Raw genomic sequence first — 16153 nt, forward strand, 5'->3', positions numbered from 1 at the left:
CTGGCACCAAAAAGTACTTTTGAGAGTGAGGAATATTTTCTCAAATTGAAGATTACTCAATTCAATACTAGTTCCCTGCTATTGCCAGATAATGCAAGGAGAAATGGAGAAACCTGTAAGAGAGGGAAAAAAATTTTAAGGCAGTATCAGGAGAAAATTGCCTGGAAATACAGGACAGTGTAGAAACATGCCCTGTTTTACAGGATAAGCCAAATCGATGCAGTAGCATTTTAAAGAGCATCTTGAGAGCTAGCCTGAGATAAATAAATGGGCATGACAAGCTCAGAAAGAACATTTCAATACATCAGGCACGAGGCATTAAGCAATAAAAGACTTTTCCACAGGTGTTCCAAGTTTTATCCCCAACCTCTCCATACAACCTAAAATCTAAGTGTTCTGTCTGACGTTTTCATAACTACTGACGCCGTGGGTTTCCCCCTCCCAGCTGGATGGCATTAACCACACTAGATTTATGCAAGCAAAAATGGGACACGTATTAATAAAGCAATTTGGTCTACTACTCAGCTTCAACTGGAGTATGCGATGGTGTCTTTACCTGAATCACTCTGAAAGCACAGTTCTTGCCTTTATAGGATCCTAACAGGGTCAGAGAGCTCCACAATTTGACAAGACCACTACGGAAAGATCAAGAAAGCATCAGTAAAGATTCGTCCCTGCAGCATCTCACTTGTACTTTTTTCTGTGATGGGCCAGAAAGTAGTTTCTACCAGAAACCTGATTTAAATAAGAAAACTAAACAAATGAAAGCATACCATGTCAAGGCAGAGGACAGAATGAACCTCAATCAGGCGTGTTTGTAAAACTCCCACTTCTGAGTCTGCAACTATGACTACCAACTGGGAAACACAACAGCGGCAAGTAAATCCCCAGGCTGGCTCTCTGGACTACAAAGTTCCTGGAGGGTGAGTGTTCACATTCTCCCCCATTTAAACTTCCAAAAGCTGGACAAAAAATGACAAAACTCTCCTCCTTCTCAGAAGGGAGCACTTCTGCTGTTTTTACCATCCGTCTCTCTGCTCTGCTACACTAGAAGGGTCCCACCGTCAGTCATACCTGCTGCATATCCTCAGGATGGCTGACAGGGTCTTCTCTTCATAGGTTAAAACGTCCAAAGGTAAGGCAGCATCCACCTAAGGAGAGAATGATACCGTTAGCAGATGACTATCATCCTTACTCTTGAACTCTAATTACTTTTCTCCTCCAAAAAAAATGTGTGTTTTATTTATTGGTGCTGGAGTACAAGGCCCGTTTTTCTACAGCTCCCTCTGCCTGGATCATTATTCCTATACCTTTCCATGTTGCTAAGACCTTCTTACTTTTCTCAAGTCTTTTTTAAATTGTTCCTTCCCTGATGCCCAAGATTAAGTTCAGTAGCTTGCTACACTCTTTCACATACAGGACCCACCACGCCTTTCATAATACTCACCGTTCTTGCCATTAATTGTTCTACATGGTTTCCTACTAACATAACCAACACCAACAGTCCGTGAGGCAGAAGCCATGTATGTTCACAGCTACATCCCCAGGAATCAGGTTTCATACTTGACATATAGAAGGTGCATGGATTTTTTTTCCCTCACACTTTTTGAAAAAACTAGAGTCATATTACATTGCAAAGAAATATACGGGAAGGTTCCATGCACCCTTCACTCAGCCTCCCGCAATGTCAGCACCTTGCATAACTACAGTATAACATCAAAACCAGAAAACCAAAATTAATAAATCAGAGCTTATTCTGACTTTTCCAGTTATACATGCACTCACATTTGTTTACATGTGCATATGTGTAGTTCTATGCAACACTGTCATATAGATTGCTTAATGTAACTATTACCATAATCAAGATAAAGAGCTATACCATCACAAGGCTCTCTTTCAACTTGCCTCCTCAGTCCTCAACCCATGCAAACACTAATCTGTCTCTAGACTATATAGTTATGTACAATAATTACATTATTTCGGGAGCATGATATAAATGGAATCACTCAACATATCACTTTTGGGGATTGGTTTTTGTATTCTGGCTGCACCAAGCCACGTGGCATGTGGGATGGTTCCCCAGAGAGCGAATCCTGGCCTCTGCAGTGAAAGTGTCAACCCTAACCACTAGGCCTCCAGGAAATGCCCACTTCTGCCAATTTTCTAACAGACTGTTTGTGTTTCTTTTACTACTGAGTTTTAAGAGATCTTTATATATTCCAGATATCAGTCCTTATGTGATTTTCAAATACATTCCCCCAACTTTGTAATTTGTTTTTCAGCCTCTGAACCAAGTCTGTTGCAGAGTAAGTTTTTAATTTTGATGAGTGCTTGACAGATTTTAATTTAATAAAACATATGTACCAGGAAATAATTTCCTGAGAATCATCTGTCTTTGCCTTCTCTTCAAAACTCTACTTGTTTTCAAGTGAATACTAAAATAGTACTACTCAGAAGTGCTGGTCTGTGATAAGGAGCCGCACCAGAGTGGAAATTGACAGTATCAGTGGACATAGTGTTTAGCTCAGGTCAGATTTTCTCACTGAAGACTTACTCAGTAAAGGAAATGGTATGTTGACTGACATTCTGGTACAAGCCACTAATCCTCACAGTGGGCAAGAAAAAAAAAAAAAAAACAGTTTGCAGGTTGCCAGTCTGCACCATAGTTTGAGTAGCACTACAGTAAACCGTTTGCCTCACGAGTTTCTTGTCAACTAAATGACATATTAGAAAAAACCTACTCAAAACTCATCACTTCTGAAACTCTGCTTGTGCAGTTTCAAATGTGGTTTTAAAATAATTCCTGGAAAAATGTCCTTTCAGTATGTCCTACAAAATCTTCATGCTAAATTGCTTCAGTCGTGTCCGATTCTGTGCAACCCTATGGACTGTAGACCACCAGGCTCCTCTGTCCATGGGATTCTCCAGGCAAGAAGACTGGAGTGGGCTGCCATGCCCTGCTCCAGGGGATCTTCCCGACCTAGGGATCAGACCTGTGTCTCTTATGTCTCCTGCATTGGCAGGCGGGTTCTTTACCACTAGCATCACCTGGGAAGCCCCTACAAAATCTTAGTGGTGTTCAAACTACCAAGTGATTCCATACCTCACCAAACAGGTCCTTCAGGGCTGAAACAAGCAGCTGTTTGAATTGTGCAGCATTCAGAGCAACCCCACAATCTTGAAATTCTCTGTAAGAAAAAAAATTTTAATGCACTGTGTTAAATTTCATACTACTCAGATTCATAAAAAAGTAATCAAAATAAAACTTAAGTAAATCAACTAAACTTCAATTAAAAAAACTAAGAAACTTAGGAGACGGAACTTACAGGCGGACTTTCATGTAGTGGTACTCAGAGGGATTTTTGTAAACAATTCTTTCATATGTGGTGGCTGGGGCTGGCATCTTTTTCCAGTGCTGATCACATCTACTTTGAGTCAAGACAGCTAAAAATTACAAAGATATAAGCTATTTTTCAATTTTTTTTTTAAAAGAGAATTTGAGCTGATTTTTTAAAAGAACTCCTAGTACAATAACTCATCTAATTCTGGTCAAGCTGATGTTACCCATACAGACACAAAGGAAGTTTCTACATTTTACATATGCCAGACCACTGTATTCTCATTTAAATCCTAGCAAACACTTTCCCTTACTAAATAGCCAGCTCTGTGCTAAATACTTCACATACTTTAGGTCACATCTTCAAAATGATCCCAGCAGGTAAATACTATTAGTATCCCCATTTTTGAGATGAGAACATTGAGCGCTGCCAAAGATGGCTACTACCTGCCCAAAGGCACAAAGAGATTCTAACTCTCTTGAGTCCCCTCAAGACCACTGAGGCATGATGCCTCTTAATGCAAATAATAAAAATAAAAGCATCAAGGAGTACAATCTGGGACCTCTTCTTTACTCTCAGTCAACGAAGAACATGAAGAGGAGAATGAGGGCTGCCAGCTCTGCTGGACTCTCCTAACGCTGGACCTGCCTGTTCTCTGTCTGGAGGCCAGGCCTGCACAGGGTTATTTGGCAGCCTCCTAAAGACTGAGCTTCAACAGCAAAGGTCTGAAGAGGAATGTCTGGAATGGACACTCAAGCCATTTTTAACAGATATGGGACTTTCAAGAACTCAGAACACACCGGTCCCTCTGTATAGAATCCCTGTCCTTGGCTCCACTCCCACCTCACTCTCACTCTGGACTGCTCTTACTCAGCCTTCACATTTTTAACTTAAAGTTCACCTCTTCCAGGAATATCATCTCTTCAAGGAGGTCTTCTCTGACACCCTGTTTTAAGTTCTCTTGTTATGGAGTATTTTAATATTGTCTGTTTGTTTAGTAGCTGCTCCCCCCACTAAAGGAACCAGGAAACTGAGGCCCAACCATGGAAGGCAACTTTTTCAAAGTCACATGGCTATAAGCCAGCATTTACAAACACATCTCTAGGCTCAGTTTCAATCACTCCCAGATGATGACCTCAAGAGAAAAGGAGAAGTCAGGGTCAAGCAGCTACATCCAACCATCCATTCAACAATCATGAATAGTAACTGAGTCTGGCACAGAATATTCAGCTAATGCTTACTAAATGCACAACTGATCAATCGGTAGTAGCGTGAGCCCTGGATATTCAAGAATATCTTTGATTTCAGACTGTACCTGCTGCTTCTTCCCCACCACCAGTCTCCCCTAACTAACAGGGCAAGGAGAACAGGACTCTCAATCATTCCACTCATTGCCCAGCACACAACAGCTATTTTTGAAGTGTTACTGAGTACTTTAGAAGAGTGGCTGCCTGAGGTATATGAGTGAGATGGGGTCTGGGGCTTATGAGGCCAATAACAGACTCACACAGTATTCTGGAAATGGATAATGGTGATAGCTGTACAACAATATAAATGTACTTAATGCCAGAAAACTGTACATTTTAAAATGGTAAATTTTATGTTATGTTTATTTTACAGAAAAAAAAAAAAAACAGAACACTTAAGGAGCAGGTGTTTATTGAGCAGTCACTTCTGACTGGCCTCTGCCAGGCCCGAGCCACAGCGTCATTGACAGCACTGCCCCCTGCAGGTTGTCCTGAGAGAAAAGGAGATGATGGTTGGGAAGCTCTCCCTGCAGCCGGGCACGTTCACCAGGCTCACCGGGGAAATGGGAGCACTTCCACGGTGCCTGTCATCACCATTTCTCAAGTCAGCCCTTTTGGTAGCTGCAGGGATACTCATAACCTGACTTATTAGTAACAAGTGCCCCTGCTTCTCTCCCCAGTCTCGTCTCTAGAGCAGCCTGGGTGACCCTATTAAAAACTAACCAGGCCACATCATTCCTCTGCTCGAAGCCTTGCAGAGGTTCCCCTTTCAGAGTAAAGCCGAAGTCTTTACAGCCCTTTAAGGTCCAACCTGGTCGATACCTGCTACTTCCAACGCCTTGACCTCGCGTCTTACCATTCTCCCCTGCTCAGTTCCTTCCACCACGCCGGCCTCCCCAGCTCCAGCTTTTCCCCTCCGGTCTCTGGACATCTCTCCTAACTTTTCCACATACTAGAAATTCCTCCAGATAGCCACGTGGCTCACTCCCTTGCCTCTTTCATGACTGTTCAATTTCAGCGCCCGATCTGTTCCGGTGGCATTTTAATCTAATGTCACCGCCCCGTGCCCCCGCTCTACTTTTTCCTCAAGGCATTCACCACCCTCCAACATTAACTGTTAAGTTCGTTTGTTCTTTATTTCAATTTCCCTCCTCAGCCCTACTAGAATATACGCTCCAAAAGAAACAGGGGGTTTTCCGTCGTGTTCTCTGTTGTCTCCCAAAAACCTAAAGCAATACATCGCATAGGCAGGCATTCAATATATAATTTTGAGACGAAATCAGTTATTTTAAAAAGAGAGAGAGCTCTCGATTCCCTACTGTTGGGCAGGTGAAGTAGTTTTCAACTCTTTGACTAACTTCCGCCACTGATTTCGCGCCCGCCTGAGGCCAGGCGCATGCGGTCTGCACACGTGGTCGCGCTCAGTCCTCTCAGCCTTCCCGTGGGTCTGAGACCGCGTTGCAGAGAAGCCAGGGATGGTCCGCGGCTCGGCCTCGCCTTAGCCCGTGGCATCCGCGGCCGTAGCGGGAGGTACCCCACGCCGCTTCTCACTGCCCGCCGTCCCTCCGCCTTACGCACGCTCCCCTGGCGCGCACGTCCATACGTCACCAGTGCGGCCAACTGAGCCCACGCCCTTAAAACAGTCGCCCCGCTGTGGGCTTCAGCCTACCCGCTCTCCGTCGGACTAGTCTGACGCCTCCCAGACTCTTTATTCACTGCAAGAATCCACCGAGACGTGGAGCTACCGCGCAGCCTGCGGCCTGGGGAAACTCCGGGGTGTTTACGTTTGGCTCCTCTCTGCCCCGCCCCCGGATGCGTGACATGGAGAGCGGATGTGACGCCACCGCGCGGAGTTCTCCTAAGGACCCAGGAATGACTCCGAATCTGAGACTCGCCACGCTTACTGCCCTCTAGTGCCCACTCTGCAGAAAGCCGTGTGTGCAGATGTCTGCGTGGGGTAAGGGACTGCGCCCCGGAGCTTGTTTCGCAGTCATTCACTCGCTCATGCCTTCATTCTTTCAAAAAAGTTTGTATCTAGCATCTCTTCTGGTGAGCATCTCCTATAAAGCACTCACCAAGGACAGGACCCTTTCTCAGTGTCTCTTGTGGCTCCCAGCGCATAGTAGGTATTCTGTCTGGGTTAACATAAAAAGCCCAGATGGTTCTGTTGCCACATGTAAACCAAGTATCATGTATTCATTAACTGAATAAGTACTTGCTGAGCCCCTATTATATGACAGGTACTGGGAACAAGATGATATGGCCCCTGTACTCATGAAACATACTGTGTGTATTCAATAATAATAGCTAATATTAATCAAGTGCTTACTTTGTGCCAGGCACTATGCAAAAAGCTACATTATCTCATGGAACTCTCACACAATCCTAAGGATACTATTATTATGATCCATTTTACAGAGATGAAAACTGAGGCACAAAAGGCTAAGATCAAGAGCACACAGTTATAAGTACATCTGACTCTAGACAGTTCTCTCCACACTGCAGCATATTACCACCAATTATGTGATATGTCAGGGTATTTACAGGAGAGGGCCCGGGGCTACCAAAACTTGAATGTAAAGCCCATGAGGCTGGGGCCTTGTCTGTGTTGGCTCCACCACTGCCATCTCGTGCCCAGCTCTCAACTCCTACCAAGTACCCCTAAAACGAGTTCCCTTGACAAGTTTATGATTAGTCTCTCGATCCAAAACTTTATTCCCTTTCTTGTCCTGCCCCTGTTGCCCTCAGGATTGAAGAGCAGCAAAAATGGGGAGGAATGAAATCAAGCAGGACCCTGTGATCCCTTCTTGGGTACAGAAGTCCTTCCATGTGTAAGTAGAAGAGAATTCATCTTGCTTGCTTGAGAATTCCAGGGGCTGGCCTTAAGGAGATGGAAACAGCCCAACCTTGGAGTAGATTACTGATTGATTACACACAAAACCATCAAGATGATGCTGACCAGACCACTGCACAGCCAGTCTGGAGATAATTACTGGAACTGACTGTGCTGTTCTGCATGGAGCCCCTTGCTTGCGCACTCCTGAAACCCCCCTTTAAAACCTTTTTCCTCTAACCCACAACTAGGAGATGGTCTCAGACACAGTCCACCATAGCTAATATTAATCAAGGGCTTACTCTGTGCCAGGCACCATGCAAAAAGTGCCTGAATAAAGCAACTTTTTTCACCAACACTCGTCTCTGAGTATTGACTTTTGGAGCAGCAAGCAGCCAAACTTGGGTTCCGTACTGGCCTTGACCAGTTACATATATGTATCTAGGTGTACACATACATACATATATACATAAGTATAATGTCTAGAAGGGTTCCAAGTGGACTGATGGAAGAAGAGTGGGGCTGTGTAGAAGGTGTCGGAAATGCTCACAATGTTTTACCATCCAGTTTGTTTATTTTAAACTGACAAGGCATCACTTTTATAATACTGATAACTGTTAAATAAAACTCAGGACTTGCCCCTTACCGTCACCAGAGGGAGCCTTGGACCACAGCCATCTGCATGCCCCTCCTTCCAACTTGGAAGAACAGATTTCCCTCAAGATGTCATTTCCCTCCCCCACTCCCCAAAGCAGGAGAGAGGGGACAGGGAGGGCAGGTTCACTGTCCCTTATCTGCCACCCTGGAATCCAAGAAAAATCTGGAAACCAAATCTTTCTTCATTTGGCATAATGCTTAATCTGAACTGAGGTGAAGCTTTTTATAGCTTTTGTCTCATTTGCTGTGGATATGCACAGAGCATACAGCAGAAATACGAATGCATTAGACCACAGAAGGCAGCCCCAGACCTCACGGGGCGTGTTACACAATGTATGGTGCACATGCAATAATACCTCTGTAAAATCTGAAAATTTCTGAATTCAGTATCACATCTGGTTCTGTGAGGGTGGTGGGGGACTGTAGTCTGACACTCATAGTTGCCCTCTAGTGAGTTAACTAATCCCAGTCAGCTTTGACTTGGGTCACTTGGATTGTTATCTTTGTGCCACTTTTTTTTTTTTCCTTTTTTGGCCACATCACTTGGCATGTTGGGTTTTAGTCTCCTGACCAAGGATCTCACCCCCTGCACTGTAGTGCAGGATCACCACTGGATCACCAGAGAAGTCCCTCCTGCCATTTTCTGCCCCTAAGAATCTCTTCTCCTCTCATCCTTACTGGAGCTTGGGAGCCGTCTAGGTGTGCCCTGAGGTTCCTGGTCATTGTCTTGAGGGCTTAGAGACCAAAGATCCAGAAACCAGAAAAAGATTCCTCCAGGAGCCAACAGATAGGGCTGTCCTGTTGCTCAAAGGACATCCTTCTCTCCCCCCACCGCCCCGCATAAGGTCCCACAAGACCCTCATCCTATCACAGGCACTGGCAACCCCAGGCCCACAGCCTGATGATGATTTCCAGCCCAGACAGCAGCAACACTGGGTCCCGAGGAAGCTGGAGATACCAGGACAGCAGCCCAGTTCGGCTGCCCTCTGGCCCAGACCACGGCAGGTAATCTGAGGACTTTTCCACTGCCCCATCTGTGACCACCCCCACTGCTTTTTTTTAACCTCCTTTCAGGGAATGGAGAGGCTGTATGAACATCATCCAATTTGGGAGGGATGAGAGCGGGGGAGGGAGAAGTGCCTGATGGGAAAGTCCTGGTCTGTATGGTTCAAGGAGTGACCTTGGAAGATTGGAAAGATGAAGAATCAGAAGAGTCGGATTTCCAACTGTTAAGAGAGTGTCGGTGTGGGTAATGGAGACAGACAGATATGAGATAAACAATGAAAAAGAGATGGGACGAGGAGTGGGGAAGAGAGAGAAAGAGACAGAAAAACTTGGGAAACAGAGTCCAAGAGACCCTTTAAAAATGGTCCGAAACCTGGCCAAAGAGTATTTTAGCAAACATTTCTGAAATAGACCCAATAAACTACTGCTTTTAATAAAAGACTTGGTTTAGTACTATCGTCAACCCTAGCTGGTGTGCCTGAGGCTCAGTGAAGCCACACACACTCAAGAGTGTGGAGCAGAGAAGGGTTTATGGCAAGGCCAAGCAAGGAGGAGGGGTACTCCTGCTCAGAAGACCCAAACTCTCCCACGGCTCGGAGGGAAGCGTTTAAAGGCAACATCTGGGGTGGGGGCAACAGGGTGCGTGATTTTCTGATTGTGTGGCGGTGAGGGAACAGGTGATGTTTCGGGAACCCCAATGAGCAGCCTTCCAGTTCCAACCAGTGTGGGGTCTAGTCCTGTGCTCACCAGATGATCACCAGTCAAGAGCAGCGGCCTGACCTCTGCGGCAACCAGAAACATCCCTCCGCCGCCCCAGAAATCTGCTTTGGACAAATCGCCCCAGTTATTTCCAGAGAGTGGAGGAGGGATGAGGGTACCAGCAAGGTAAATGAGCCCTGCAGGGACCGAATAACACAAGCTCCAGCTATTAAGAGGCTAGAATGAGGAGGGCAGGCACCTTGACGTGTCCTTTAGCAACATGATGCTGGAATCCAGGTGAGCCTGTTTCCAGCCTCACAGGCGGCTCAGCGATGGCAGATCCCGAACTTACTGAATAAACAGGCAGGTCACCTTCCTCAGCAGGGGCCCAAGGTGTGGCCTCAGTGATCTGCAGCTGAAGCTGCCACGCAATGGCCTGATCCAGGTGAGCCAACTGGGTTCCCGGTTCCACTGGAAATTAAGCAATAGTGCTCCTGTCTGAACCAGTGAAAGCATTGCTTTTGCAAGTCACCTTCAGTCACAAACCGAGAGGCTTCCCTTTACTTGTTATCTGTGACCTTGGGCAACGCACTTTGCCCTTCCAAGCCTTGGTTTCCTCAGCTGTAAAATGGGCACAGTGGCCCCTGGTCTCTTATAGGGCTAAGTGAGGGTCTGACAAGGTGGTGCATCAAAACACAGAGCAGCAGCTGGCACGTTCTCCTGATTCAGCCGTGTGATTTACAAGATTCAGCCCAGCCTGACACGCATTACAATCTCCTAGTAACTTCCAGGGGCTTCCTTTGGACAAAGCAACAAGTAAGCTTCCCTGAGAAGAAGGAGGAACTCAGGGGCTCAAATAGAAGATAAGACTTACACTGGCAGGCAGCCCATCCAGTGTCTTGCACCAGTCACTCCTGGTGTCATTCTGCCCAGAACAAGGAGTCCAGACTAATGGCGGATTGAGTTCTAAACATTGCTGGTCCCTCAGCCTCTTCTACGTCTGCCTGGAGGCTCCATCCTCAGCAGTCCTAACAATCTGGCTCCAGGCAGTGAGGCAAGAGCCCACATGTGATTCCTGGGGCTTTCCACTGTTATTTCAGAAGCTTCCAGAAATCTTTCAGGCAGGGCTGTGATAAATAACCCCTTCCTTCTTTCTAAGACTGTCATTAAAGATGCTCCACAGAACCCATCAATAAAGACACTCCACAGGAACCTGCAGGCTCTTCCTAATCACAAAGGCAGGAAGTGGGGCTCAAGAGGGAGACATGCTTTTCTGCTTTTGAGTTTTCCTAGCATAATAGGACCACAATTACAGGGTCAAGAGAGAACCTTGAAAACCCACTTCGCAGGTCTATCAAAAACAGCTCTCATGGGACTTCCCTGGTGGTCAAGTGGTTAAGAACCTGCCTGCCACTGCAGGGGACATGGGTTCAATCCCTGCCCCAGGAAGATTCCTCATGCTGTGGGGCACCGAAACTGATGTGCCACAACTACTGAGCCTGTGCTTTAGAGCCCGTGCTCTGCAACAAGAGAAGCCACTGCAAGCCCACACACCGTAACCAGAGAAAGCCCCCCACTCAACACAACTAGAGAAAGTCAGCGCACAGCAACCAAGACCCAGCACAGCCAAAAATAAATCAATAAACAAGCAAACAAAAGAACTCTCCAGGGACTTCCCTGGCGGTCCAGTAGTCAGGACTCCATGCTTCTACTGCAGGGGGAATGGGTTCCAGTTGTGCTTTCCTGTGACAGAGGAGGCGGCGGGAGCCATGTCCTGAAGATCTTGCCCACTCTCCTTCCAAGGGTGATGGCCAGCACGTGCCCCTTTCTGGATGGCCCCACTGAGGGGGCAGTGCAGTGGCTTCTGGATGTGATGCTTAGTTCAACCCAGGAGGTAACTATTCCTGCATCTAACAGGGCTAATAATCTGGGATCCTTATCCCAGGAGGAAACCATCTGTCCTCACCCAGGGCTAATAATCTGGGATCCCGATCCCAGGTCTGGGTCTTCACCTGTCCCCAGTCATATCTGTCATGATTGTCGTGATTGACTCCTCTGGGAACCTCATTAAGCTCAGAGTTCTTGGTGAATAGGAGAGACTAGAACAACATGACAAATATACACTTTCTTTTCTGCTTCATTGATTTCTGCTCTCATTGTACTGTTTCCTTCTATTTTCTCCCCTCTAGGCTTGATTTGCATTTTTTCTAGCTTCTTAAGATAGAAGCTTAAATTATTTAATTTTTAGCCTTTCTTCTTTTCTAGTATTTGTATTTCAGCCTATAAATTTCCTTGTGAGCACTGCTTTAGCTGCACAAAGTTTGATGTCACATTTTCACATCTCTTATTTTTAAGATCTATATTCTGCTCTTCCTTGATATATTAAAATAATCAGACCAAGCCCTGAATTTCAACTTATACCACAATGTTCACCACAGAGTTCTCACTTTATTTCCAGAACTACTGGGCTTCAGACTCTGCAAAAAGATTTGAAAGAGTGACTATTCTGAGGAGTTTAGGTTTCCAAATGCCACAGAAGAGTCAAAAGAACAGTTTGATGACCCTTACCTTTTGTTTCGGATGTACAATTTCAACTGAATAAAAATTGCAAACATGGGACTTCCCTGGTGGTCAAGTGGCTAAGACTCCACACTCCAAGTGTAAGGGGGCCTATGTTGGCTCCCGGGTCAGGGAACTAGATGCCATATGCTGCAACTAAGAGTTTGTAAACCACAACTAAGAGTTTGCATGCTACAACTAAAGATTTGACATGTCACAACTAAGACCTGGCATAGCCAAATACATAAATATTAAAACAAAAAAACTGTAAACATGATTTCTGGGAATGAAACTAGTAACTCATGCAAGTAAGGTCTTCCAATGCCTGCAGAACAGCCTTACTATAAAAAACACATTTGGGGGATTCCCCTAGTGGTCCAGTGGCTAAGCCTCCTGGATTCCAATGCAGGGGGCCTGTGTTCTATCCCTGGTCAGGGAACAAGCCCCATATGCTGCAACTAGGAGTTCACATGCCACAACCAAAAAGATTCTGCGTGCTGAAACTAAGACCTGAAGCAGCTAAACGAAAAGTAAAAATTCTTTGAAAATAATAAATAAATTTAAGAAAGCAAACAAGAAACACATTTTCAAGTTTACAGAAAACCTGCCAACACTACATTTCATTAAGAGCTTAGAAATAGAAACCACTTGCATGTTGCTGATCTAGACTTATTACATTTATTTCATGTCATTGTGGTCACTTTTACAGCAGTTGAGATTTATTTTCAATTACACTATTGTTCACAGAATTCACAGAATTCATTAACAAACATCCAAAGGTTTTTCAGTAGCACAGCAAGATAGAAAAGAGGTGCTTTGGAGTGGAACCCGAGTCTGACTATTTAGATAGATGTCTAGAATATTATTGCTTTATTAGTCTTGTGTTGTTTTTTTAATAATAAATTATTCCTAGGGACCCCCCCGGCCAGGGAATCTCTGTACTGCACTACCCAGGCTCACGTGAGACATAACCGGACCCAGGGTGCCGGGCAAATCAGCCAGCTGTGTTCTCTGCTGCTCTGCAAGCTGGCTGAGGCAGGCCGTGTCTTCTGCGTGTGTACTTCCTCCAGCCTGCGGTGTTCCTCCACGGTCCTGCAGTTGATGGGCGGCAGTCACACATGGGACATAAAACTTAAATCAGACATAAACAAGGGGCTCTGCGAAGAGGGGGCTAATGCTCCTAAAAGAGCCACTGACTATGCACAGGAGAATGTCTAAACAACAGAAACATCTGGAATCTCAGTCTGTGAGGAACATCTTAAAGGAAATGTCCTCAGTGGTCCAATGTGGGCGCTCTGCAACATAAATGTGAAGACTTCTGGGTAGATTTCATGGATAGGTTTTCTTTTATTGTTCCATGTGAATTTTCATTTTGTGAAAAAACATCTTGGAGATTTCTTCACGGCCCCTGAGGCTCTGTGGATCTAGAGAGACCAGGGCTGGAGCCGGGGCCGGCTTCCTCAGGGACAGGGGCACTCCCTCCGCATTTGGGGCAGGGTCCCTGAGAAGTGGTGGCCGTGACAGGTTCTAGAGATGGGAGTGGAGGCTGGGTGTGGAGCTCAGGCTGCGGCCGGGGCCTCAGTCCAGCTTCTTGCTATTGTCTGTGTTGTGTACAGAAGCTAAGAAGTCGACAAGGAGCTTGGCTGTCTTCCTGGGCCTCTCCATCACCACCGAGTGGCCACAGTTTTCCAGGAGCTCCACCTGGGAGTTGGCGATTGACTTGGCCAACACATCCGCCCCGGACACATCGAGCACCTGTGGGACGAGAGAGGAAACTGGATGGAAAGGGTTCAGGTGCCCGAACGCACTCCGTGGACAGAACTCCTGTCCAGGCCTGGCAGGGGTGATTTTTAGAACCAAGTCACTTTGGTGTCGGAGCTTGTGGCTCTCTGATGGAAGTGACCACGTGCCTCACGTCTGACTCTGCAGCTCGGTTCTAGGAGGTATGCTGCTGCAGTGTTGCCGCGCTGGAAACACAGGCCCTGCCCTGAGGATGCCCTGGTATGGCGGGGAAGCCAGACTGGAAAGCAGACAAGTGCAGCACAAGGTGGCGAAGACTCTGACGGGGGAGAATCCGGGGAGCTGAGAAGCCACAGGGGAGGGGGATCATGGAAGAGGGACCAGCACAAGGGTGGGAGGACACGGCACGTGCAAGGGACAGCAAGGAGCCCAGTGCCGCGTGAGCGGGGAGGGCGGGCCTGTGCATCTGGCCGTGCCGGGAGTCATGCTCAGTCTGAGGGCAGTGGGGAGCCCCGGGGGCTGTATTAAGGACGGTGACGTGATCGGGCTGGGCCCGGAGAATGCACCCTGCAGCTGGTCTAGGGGAGGCCGAGCTGTGGGGAGGCCACAGGAGAGATGCAAGACGGGGAGACGAATTATCACAAACCAGAGGACTGGGTCCTCAAGGCCCTCAGCGGGTCCCCGAGCTGTGTGACCTCAGGCCCTGAAGTGTGTGAAGAACAGCCAGTGCTTTTCCAACATGAAGCCCACCACTTTCCCAGGGTTTCAAACTCCCTTTCCTTTTCACCTGGGTTACACCTTGCTTTTACCCCAACTCAGTTACTGACTTTCTCCTCCTTCAGGGTCAGATTTATACTCGCCCCCTTCGCTTCACTGCTTTCACCTTCACGTCACCTCCCCGCCCCCAGACAAAGGCGGCCCCTCCACTCCGGTCTTAACACCGACAGCAAAATCCCAACAAAGTCGAGCACTGTCTGCTTTTGAGCTTCATTCTTCTCACCCCAGACTGGTGATACCAAGATTTGCCACCCACCAGGAAGTGGGGTGAGCAGAGTGCAGAGCACCCCGGGCTGAGAAAACGCAAGATGGAACAGCTGATGGGGAGCGTGGCGCGATCCCGCCTCTCCTGCTGGGCCCTGAGAGCGCACATCACCTTGGGCATCTGAGACGAAGAAAGGCCTTCATTGTTCCGACTCTCATCTCTGCCTGCTGGCCCAGCCTGGGTCCCGCTTCTCCGCCCAGGCATCCACAAAGCTGTTCTCAGCCCCTCGGCTGCTGTGAAGGGAGCACGTGTGTTCTCCCTCCTCCTGATGCCCTGGTTCCCGCGCTGGGCATACCAGCTGATGCTGAGATGGCTGCACGCTGGCGCCACTGCCCTGCCTGCCCCTGCGCCGGGGCACAGACCTGGCTTCTCCCCAGTCTCCTCTCCTGGGCCTCCCACGGTCGTGGGCAGTTGAGGTGCAGCCTGACTTCCTGTCTGTGCTCACATCACACACGTGGTGGGCATGTGCAGTCTGCTCGGGGCTCACAACGGTGGCTTTCACCTCAGCGTCCACAGGGGAGCTCTCTCAACATGGAGAGCTTTGCTCCCATTTCCCTTCTCACGATGGTCAACAGCGTGAGACAACCAGATACCCTTTGATAGACACTGTAATTCTGTCTGCCTGTGGGCCTTATAAAGGCTCCATTTCCCACCAGCACCTCTTATTTTAAACTTTTCAAGAACATTCAGTAAGATATGATTTCTAAAGAACGGTTGCAAACAGAAAGGGAGTTTCCGAAGTATAAGTCAGTATTTCATTGGCAGGTTTATTATGGATGGACTGTGCCCCCTCCCCAAATTCATATGCTGAAGTTCTAACAAAATGTGGCTTTACTGGGAAACAGGGTCATCGTGGATGTAATTAGTTAGGATGATGTCATACTGGAGCAGGGTGAACTCCTAATCTAGTATGTGGACCCCTAATCTATCATAACTGGCGTCTTAGAAAAATGAGAAGTTTAAACACAACATCATGTGAAGATGAAGGCAGAGGTCAGGGTGAGGCGTCTACAAGGCACAGAACACCAAAGTC

The 16153-nt window shown here is 47.1% G+C and overlaps 2 protein-coding genes across 7 annotated transcripts in view; both read right to left on the reverse strand.

Moving 5' to 3' along the window:
- Positions 1–24: 24 nt before the first annotated feature.
- RPP14 (ribonuclease P/MRP subunit p14) lies at positions 25–6363 on the reverse strand. Of its 3 annotated transcripts, none has more exons than XM_070455830.1 (6): positions 6255–6363; positions 3327–3444; positions 3104–3188; positions 1075–1151; positions 557–635; positions 25–113 (listed from the first exon to the last, which is right to left on the reverse strand). In XM_070455830.1, exons 2-6 carry the CDS (start codon positions 3401–3403, stop codon positions 57–59), a joined length of 375 nt encoding a protein of 124 aa, XP_070311931.1. In that variant the 5' UTR covers positions 3404–3444; positions 6255–6363; the 3' UTR covers positions 25–56. The 3 variants fall into 3 exon arrangements, with proteins under 3 accessions (XP_070311931.1, XP_070311928.1, XP_070311929.1); XM_070455827.1 differs by lacking the exon at positions 6255–6363 and adding an exon at positions 5944–6162; XM_070455828.1 differs by lacking the exon at positions 6255–6363 and adding an exon at positions 5905–6162.
- Positions 6364–12993: 6630 nt separating this feature from the next.
- The window catches only part of ABHD6 (abhydrolase domain containing 6, acylglycerol lipase), a 72635-nt gene continuing 69475 nt past the window's right edge, over positions 12994–16153 (reverse strand). For all 4 annotated transcript variants that reach the window (XM_020887422.2, XM_020887421.2, XM_020887423.2 and 1 more), the window contains exon 9: positions 12994–14093. In XM_020887422.2, coding sequence (XP_020743081.1) covers positions 13917–14093 — 177 coding nt within the window. In that variant the 3' untranslated portion in view covers positions 12994–13916. The remainder of the gene's footprint in view (positions 14094–16153) is intronic.

Source organism: Odocoileus virginianus, chromosome 26 (assembly GCF_023699985.2).
Source record: "Odocoileus virginianus isolate 20LAN1187 ecotype Illinois chromosome 26, Ovbor_1.2, whole genome shotgun sequence".
Lineage (NCBI taxonomy): Eukaryota > Metazoa > Chordata > Mammalia > Artiodactyla > Cervidae > Odocoileus > Odocoileus virginianus.

Coding starts and splice junctions, on each gene's coding strand:
- RPP14 (XM_070455827.1), bottom strand. CDS start 6,097: ATGCCACGGGCTAAGGCGAGGCCGAGCCGCGGACCATCCCTGGCTTCT. Junction 3,189..3,326: donor CACTACATGAAAGTCCGCCT/GTAAGTTCCGTC, acceptor TTTTTCTTACAG/AGAATTTCAAGATTGTGGGG. Junction 114..556: donor GTGCTTTCAGAGTGATTCAG/GTAAAGACACCA, acceptor CCTCTCTTACAG/GTTTCTCCATTTCTCCTTGC.